Source organism: Epinephelus moara, chromosome 5, assembly GCF_006386435.1.
Source record: "Epinephelus moara isolate mb chromosome 5, YSFRI_EMoa_1.0, whole genome shotgun sequence".
Lineage (NCBI taxonomy): Eukaryota > Metazoa > Chordata > Actinopteri > Perciformes > Serranidae > Epinephelus > Epinephelus moara.
In genome coordinates, this window is record NC_065510.1 from 3,298,696 (window position 1) to 3,307,343 (window position 8,648).

Sequence of the window (8,648 nt, forward strand, 5' to 3'; positions counted from 1 at the left end):
CTAGGCCTAAGTCAGCCTAACTAGGGGCTGGTACAGGGCAAGCCTGAGCCAGCCCTAACTATAAGCTTTATCAAAGAGGAAAGTCTTAAGTCTAGTCTTAAATGTGGAGACGGTGTCTGCCTCCCGAACCGTCTGCAGTGTGGCTGAATAAACTTTTCCCCTTCACATCTGACCTGTTTGATCCATTTATATTGGTGAGGACAGACTAAATGAGAAACTGCTGTCAGTGTAATCCAGTACAGTTCAACAGTACCACAATCTACAACTCAACACTTCAGTAAAATGTCAGACTGAATATTAAACTGCTGTTGTTTTTTCTAGGTGTACCAAGTAAACTGTCAAGTCTCCATAAACATGTAGACAGAAAGCATAATGATGAGACAAATGCAGTGATGGACAGTAACTAAGTATATTTACTCAAGTAGCTACTGTATTTAAGTATTTGGGTATTTCCATTTACTTAGAGGGAAATACTGTACATTCTACTCAAGCTACATTTATTTGATAGCTACAGTTACTTTTCAGATAGTTTGTTTTATATGTTGTTTCATGTTTACAAGTTGCTGTGTGTTGTTAAAGATCAGACTAGTGCACCAGTGACAGGTGTTAAATCAGGTGTTTAAATGCTGCTTACATGTAGCTTACGTTGATCAATTAATACTCAATACATATTCATGTATATGATGATCACAACACTTGACATTGGGTCACTCTGCATCACGAGTACTTTGAACTCTTCATTCATTCATTCATTTCATTCGTCTCATCACGCCTCCGCTGTCTTTCTGGGATCTGCCTCCTCAGCTGGGCAGCCTCCTCCTCAGCCTGCAGGATTTCCATCTCGCCAGTGCTCACGGTCACAATAACCACCAACTCTCCACAAACTTTTCCCCCGCACCTGACTTTTGATTATAATCGGACTTGCCAAGTCCGCAAGTCCGAAATCCTGACCTTGTGTATTGAGAAACGGCTCTACATTTGTGCTCCTTTGTGTTGTGGTCCATCCAGTGGTCGCTCTGTGCCATAACACCAGGAAGTGGAAGCTTGTTGCTGTTGTTCAACTCAGCACTGAGGTTCTTATGGTTTTTACCTGTTAATGTTGCACTGAACAACACCAGCACGATTTTTACACAACAGTTTATGAACTCTTTAAACCTGTCTTGAGAGGACTGATACAAAAACATGATGATTTTCATGCAGAATTTTAAACAGTCTGTACTGTGTAACCTGCCTAAAGTTTAACGTGATGCTTTTATTGTGAAGCAGCCACAGGAAACACAATGTGTTTGTCAGGAAATACAACTTATGTATAAACCAGGATTTTCTGTTCAGTGTTTAATGTTCAAGTCACTGCTTACTCAGGCCTTGTGTTCAACAACTAGTTTATTTTACAGTTTTTATTTAACAATCACATATTTACAGATTTCTGTGACTCATAAACCATCTCACCAGTATCCAATAACACATTAAACCTGTCCAAAGTCACCAGTAATTATCAAACCACTTCCCAGACAAATTAATCAAGTAAAAAATCAAAAAGAAAACTTTGCAGTATTTTTCCCCAAATTTTCCTCAAAGTCAAACTGCAGCCTGACATATTTGGCGTCTTTACAAACAGTGATTTCTTCTGTCAGTGAGAGTAAATGTCTGTGGGTTTAACACAGGTTTAAATAGATATTCTCCACATAAAGTTTGTGTCATGATGCAGAGTTGAAGACATGAAAGTGTCAGATTAACATGCTGCCTGTGTGATGGGATACAAACAATAAAACATCTTAACAATGAAGTGTTCATCAGCACAGTGAACAGATTCTGCAGAAAATAAGATGTGAACTATACAGGATTCACAATAAATGTTTCTTTGAATAGAAATAAATCAGTACATGAAATAAGTGATTATTTTACTCTGACAGGAGAGATGATCAGAGGTGCAGAGTTTTTACCATCATCATTATTACAGGGACTGAAGAATGGGAAGAGTTTCTCAGTGAAGGAGCAGCCAGTAAAGGAGTAGATAAGAGCTGCAGCATCTACGTCATAAAAGGAGACCAGACCCTCCTCATAATCCACAAACACCCCCACCTTCTGAGGCTGAGACTTCAGAGAGCGACTGACTGGAGGGCCAGTAAGAGCTTCGTACTCATTTCCATTTCTCAACCATATCGTCCAGAAACCATCCTGAGGGCTCAGTGTGATGTTTCCCTTCCTGTTGATCGACTCTCTGGCCACTCCTAAATCCCAGTCAGTCTTTCCTTTAACTTGAACCTCAAAGTAAAATTTGCCTGAAGAGAAACTCTGCTTTGCTAAAACAAAAGTATGATGACAAAATCTCTTTGGATTGTTTGGGAGATTTTTCTTCACATCACCATATTTCACTTGTTTCCCATCATCAGACAGGATGAGTTTAGGATGTGCTGTATCAGGATCAAGAGTCACATCCACTGCATACTGCTGGACCCTCTTCAGCTCAGACACAGCAAGTAGCTCCTTCATCTCTTTATTGAGCGTCTCCTCCAGCTGAGACACAGCTCTCACCACAGTCCCCTGAAGTGATGGTGGATGGACGCTGACCCCTGTCCAGTCCTTGGAAAGTAGAGGAGCTTTCAGGGACTGAACACTCTGGAGAAGATGGAGGTGGTCTTCAGAGTGTGAGAGCTGCTTCACCTCAGTGCTTCTCTTCTTCAGCTCAGAGATTTCCTGTTCCAGCTCTTTGATGAATCCTTCAGCCTGTTTCTGTGTCGTTTTCTGCTTCTCCTCTATCATTTTGATGAGCTCATTCAGGCCTCTCTCAACAGACTCCTTCAGAGCAGTGAAGACCTGAACACCTTCTGCTATCTCTCTGTCTGCATCTTTCTCACTGAGGTCGACTGAGTGTTTGATCTCCTGAATCTTCAGTTGTCTCTTCTGGATCATCTGCTGAATTTCAGCCTCTGTCTTCCCCAGCTCAGCCTTCTTTCCTTCATATTCTTCTTTCAGAGGAACAACATCATGTGTCTTGTGGTCTGAAACATGGCAGAGCATGCAGACACATGTCTGGTCGGTCTTACAGAACAGCTCCAGAGGTTTATCGTGCTTCGTACACATCCTGTCTTCCAGGTTCTCCACAGGGTCCATCAGCTGATGTCTTTTCAGACGTGAAGCTGTCAGATGAGGCTCCAGGTGAATTTCACAGTAGGAGGCCAGACACACCAGGCAGGACTTCAGGGCCTTCAGTTTGGTTCCAGTGCAGACGTCGCAGGGAACTTCTCCTGGTTTGGACACTTGTTGCTGTAAGCTGCTGCTGCTGGCTTTCTGTTGAGCTGACTGTCTGAACTGAGCGACCATCTCAGTTAGCAAAGTGTTAACCCTCAAATCAGGTCTTATGGTAAAAGTCTCTTTACATAAAGGACACTGGCACCTGTAGCTTGTATCCCAGTGTTCAGTGATGCAGTTTTTGCAGAAGTTGTGTCCACATGGTGTGCTGACAGGATCAGTGAACACATCCAGACAGATGGAGCACAGAAACTGATCTTCAGATGGCAGATAGTTTGCAGCAGCCATATCTACACATAGGGTGAAAGAAAAAAAACATACAAACACTCATTTTACAATTTTATTTTTTTTAAACTGACAGGAATGTTATTACTGTTCCTTTAAGTTTCATATATGATATTGGGTAATGTAACATTTATTCATACATGCTGTGTTTTGACCTGCACTGAGCTGTGAGCAACTGCAATCACTTAAGTCGTGCTGATGAACTCACCAAACTGGTAAAACAGCACAGAATATGTTCACATCTTGTTGTGTAGATCAGTTTATATTTAAGCAAAGCATCACACTTCCTCCAGCTGTTTCACATTAAAAGCCTCCTGCTGGTTCTCTGTTAGAGGCTTTTATTGTGAAACAACTAGAGGAAGTACAGAAAGCAGTATGTAGGAAGTGATCAGTTACAGTGACCTAGTGATGGGATTTCTCGTTCACTTTGAAGAGCCGGTTCAAAGATGCCATTTGTTTGTTCGGTATTGTTTTTGTTTGTTTTTGCTGTGTGTGTGAGGGGGGTTTATAGTGGGTTCAACGACGAATCGCATTGCTGATTTATCGCATCACGTGATCTGGATATTGTAACATGGACCCAGAATAGACTCCGCAGATATAAAGTTTGGTGTAGCCATAGCAACGCCCTTTATAAACAACAAACCAGTCAATACAAGCAAGTGTTAGCAGATAGTGGGTTAACTTCCTACTAGGGATGTGATGTTCGCGAACGAGCCGAGTCTTTGAACCGGCTCTTTGAAGTGAACAAGTGAGCAGCTGCACTGTCTTTCTCCCTCACTAACTAGTCTCTCTCAAATGAATCTGGATCAAATAATCTGAAATTAATGAATACAGAGTAAATGAAAGCAAAAAACAAAGAAATTAGGAACTGGCTCGTTCACTCTAAAGAGCCGGTTCACTCGTTCACTTCAAAGAGCCGATTCAAAGACTCGGCCGTCACATCACTACCTGACACACACAGACTGTTTAAAGCTGTCAAAGTGAGCTTCTGTACAGTGGGTCTGTGGACAAACAGCCACAGTTATATTGTTATCAGTTTCATAAGTATGAAGAGAAAAGAGTGGAACTTGCTGTCTGAGTGTAGCTGAAGTTTAGTGTTAGTCCTGGTTGTTGAAAGTGTAAATGTGATCAGCTGTACTCACCAGTGTTGGGCAGAGACTCTGCTGTGTTGTTGACAAAGACCTGATGAAGTCAGTGTGAATTTTCTTTTAGAGAGAAACAGAGACTTGTCTCCACTGCAGCGTGGCTCACACTCTGACTAACTTTACTTTCATTTCTGGAGTGTGACGTTGCAGCTCTCCTCTTTCCAGTGTTGCTCCGCCTCTCACTGCAGCTCTGTTGGTCAGGTTTTGTTTCCTCCCTCTGATTTACACAGTTATTGGGAAGCACCAGGGTTTTCTCTGGATAATATGTAGAGAAGGTGGAGCTGTACCTGACAGGTGGGAGGAGTGAGGTGTGTGAGAAGGTGCTGCTTAACTTTAATCATGTGTGTGTGAACTCTGAGGTGCCTCAGTTTTACTTTAACCAGAAGAGTTTAGTTTATTGGACACAAAGACGGAGACGTCACACATTTCTGCAACATGTCAACGACAACACAGTAACTTCTCAGACTTATTTTTGTTGTGGTTCTTCGTGTAAATACGACATGTTACCATCAACTCAAACAACAAATACAACATGTGTCATCACCAAGAAAGATCACTCTGAATCAGAACTTCTAAAACCAGAAACAAAAGTTTGCAGAAACGAATGTGTTACCTATGTAATGAGATACATGTAATAATAATAATAATAGGAATAATCTTAATGAAGTAGAAATCAATCACAAGTCTGTAGAAAATCACATATAAACTACAGTTTTCACACTAAATGTTTCTTTGAATAGAAATAAATCAGTACATGAAATAAGTGATTATTTTACTCTGACAGGAGAGATGATCAGAGGTGCAGAGTTTTTACCATCATCATTATTACAGGGACTGAAGTATGGGAAGAGTTTCTCAGTGAAGGAGCAGCCAGTAAAGGAGTAGATAAGAGCTGCAGCATCTACGTCATAAAAGGAGACCAGACCCTCCTCATAATCCACAAACACCCCCACCTTCTGAGGACGAGACTTCAGAGAGCGACTGACTGGAGGGTCATCAAGAGCTTTGTACTCATTTCCATTTCTCAACCATACAGTCCAGTAACCACACTGAGGGCTCATTCTGATGTTTTTCTTCCTGTTGATCGACTCTCTGGCCACTCCTAAATCCCAGTCAGTCTTTCCTTTAACTTGAACCTCAAAGTAAAATCTGCCTGAAGAGAAACTCTGTATCAGGATCAAGAGTCACATCCACTGCATACTGCTGGACCCTCTTCAGCTCAGCTTCAACTAGCTTCTTCATCTGTTCACTGAGCATCTCCTCCAGCTGAGACACAGCTCTCACCACAGTCCCCTCATCATGGACAGATGCTGACTTCTGTCCAGTCCCTGATGATCGGTGGGCTTTTAGGGACTGGACACACTGTTCAAGGCCGAGCTGGTCTTCAGAGGGTGAAAGCTGCTTCACCTCAGTCTTTATCTTCTTCAGCTCAGAGATTTCCTGTTCCAGCTCACTGATGAAAGATTGAGCTTTTCTTTTTGTTGTGTCCTGCTTCATTTTGATTGTGTCAGTAAAACTAGCCTGGCCTCTCTCAACAGACTCCTTCAGAGCAGTGAAGACCTGAACACCTTCTGCTATCTCACTGTCTGCATCTTGTTTACTGAGTTTGACTGAGCGTTTCATCTCCTGAATCTTCAGTTGTCTCTTCTGGATCATCTGCTGAATTTCAGCCTCTGTCTTCTCCAGCTCAGCCTTCTTTTCTTCATATCCTTCTCTCAGAGGAACACCATCATGTGTCTTGTGGTCTGAAACAGAGCAGAGCATACAGACACATGTCTGGTGTCAGTGGGTTCTCCTGTCTTTACTTAAGCTCAGTTATAATGGAGTCATGATGTCTCACAAGGACATAAAACATACACTTCAATCTTTAAATCTAAACTCTGTCTCTCNCTGCTAAAATCAGAGCATTTTGTCAACTGAAGGAAAACTGTCACACAGATATATCAGAGCAACATCACTTCTTTCTGACCCGCCTTCATGAAAAACCAGCTAGCAATAGTGTTTACCCTGAGCCTCGTCATTGTTTGCCAGAGTTATGAAACTAAACCACTATTAAAACATCTCACTACAGCGAGTCTAACTCAGGCAGTCAACCACCATTAAGCTTTACAACAAGTCAGCTAGTCTGGTGTATAATCACATCATCTCTCTCCAACTCTGCCAGATTCATTTTCACCAACTGCCCAGCATGAGCAGAGACAGACACTGAATGGATGTCTTTTTAAACCAAAACTCAACTTGAAATATTGTTTTTAATCTCCCACACTGCAGCAATAACAATTGGTTTAAACAAATCTGACATAATGTTTCATTCTGCTTTAACATGCTGTCTGCAAAGAGCACAGAGGAGAGGAGAGGAGAGGAGAGGAGAGGAGAGGAGAGGAGAGGAGAGGAGAGGAGAGGAGAGGACTACTTTGTAATTTGGAGGGTAGATTGTTGTTTTATTATTTCATTAATTCAGAGAACAGCATTTTTCAATTCAGTGTAAAGATTTGTTGATTGTGACGGTTATTTACTATTTACGGTTATTTATAGCACGACAATGTGCAGAGTGTGTCATTGTTTTATTTGTTGTTGGATGTTATAAATAAATGATGATTGTAGAAAGTGAATGTGTAGCAGCTGTGAGGTGCATGTAGTGTAGAGACTGAGACAACTCATATGTCAGACAGACATTTCTCCTGCTCAAGAAACCCTCTGGTGCTGGCGGATAGAAACCTCCCAGCAGGGTGCACTCTGCATGTGTAAACTTTTGTGTGTTTTGTTTTGTTTTGTTTGTTAATTTGTTTGTTTACACCAGCCCTTTAAGCATCCAAAAACACAAGCTAAGGGTATTCCCTTTTTTCCACTTGAGCACCTTCTCTGCAAAATGTCTGTGCATGGCACTGGTAAATGTTGAAGCAAAACGCTAATGAATGAAAACCACACGTATAAAGAGCTGACGTCTGTCACATGTTTCGTTAGCTTCTCTTCCTTCAAAGTCCCCTAGAACACTAACATTACAATTATTAACACCATCACTAATGTCGGGTATATTTTACCCAATATAATACCCGATAAAATGTACTTCTCATCCCTTCTTATATTCCTCCTTATACAACGTCTCATAAAACAAAAAAAAAGGTATCCGGGTGACCCTATAAAAAGGCTCTAAAATTAGTGAAAAATTAGGGAATCGTTAAAGATGACTTGAAGTGCTAGGCTCAATGCCATCACTATCATCCTCATCATCATCATCATCATCATCACTTGGTTCTGGTATGTCGTCTTTATCACTGTCACTGTCACACATCAGTTCTGCTTCCACATCATCAACATTTTCATCAATGCTCTCCCTGAACAGAAGCTCTTCTTTTTCCTTCTGGGACATGTATTTCACTGGTTTTCTGGACATTTTTTTTCTCTATGACTGCTACAACTTTACCTGTAGCTAGCTAGACAACGTAGCTTTCGTATCAAAGAAGAAATATAGTTAATGATTACCAACATAAAGGAAACTTAGCTGTGTTTTACTCACTTNCATCAATGCTCTCCCTGAACAGAAGCTCTTCTTTTTCCTTCTGGGACATGTATTTCACTGGTTTTCTGGACATTTTTTTTCTCTATGACTGCTACAACTTTACCTGTAGCTAGCTAGACAACGTAGCTTTCATATCAAAGAAGAAATATAGTTAATGATTACCAACATAAAGGAAACTTAGCTGTGTTTTACTCACTTGTTGGCATGATAATTAATACACAAACACTAACTTCGCTAAAATCNCAAACACTAACGTCGGGTGAAAATCACCTGAACACCTGCCTGTTGAAAAAAACAGGTATGTGAGCAGGGAAACACGCCTACCTTCAATGACGTCTTTGAGCAGACTGAAGCTACCCAGGGACCCACGCAACTCAGATAAAAGCAACACAATTAACGTCTCTTAACATGAATAAAGCAGAGGACAAAGAGGAGTCAATCAATCA

At 41.2% G+C, this 8,648-nt stretch overlaps 2 protein-coding genes across 4 annotated transcripts in view; both read right to left on the reverse strand.

Moving 5' to 3' along the window:
• The window catches only part of LOC126389829 (E3 ubiquitin-protein ligase TRIM21-like), a 15,531-nt gene extending 10,613 nt beyond the window's left edge, over nt 1–4,918 (reverse strand). The window contains exon 1 of one of the 2 annotated variants that reach the window (XM_050043761.1): nt 4,680–4,918. The gene's annotated coding sequence lies outside the window, so the exon portion shown is untranslated. The remainder of the gene's footprint in view (nt 1–4,679) is intronic. The other variant, XM_050043759.1, reaches the window with a different exon arrangement.
• LOC126389833 (E3 ubiquitin-protein ligase TRIM21-like) overlaps nt 1,244–8,648 on the reverse strand; it is a 9,459-nt gene continuing 2,054 nt past the window's right edge. Inside the window, exon 2 of one of the 2 annotated variants that reach the window (XM_050043766.1) lies at nt 1,244–3,549. In XM_050043766.1, coding sequence (XP_049899723.1) covers nt 1,897–3,540 — 1,644 coding nt within the window. In that variant the 5' untranslated portion in view covers nt 3,541–3,549 and the 3' untranslated portion in view covers nt 1,244–1,896. The remainder of the gene's footprint in view (nt 3,550–8,648) is intronic. The other variant, XM_050043765.1, reaches the window with a different exon arrangement.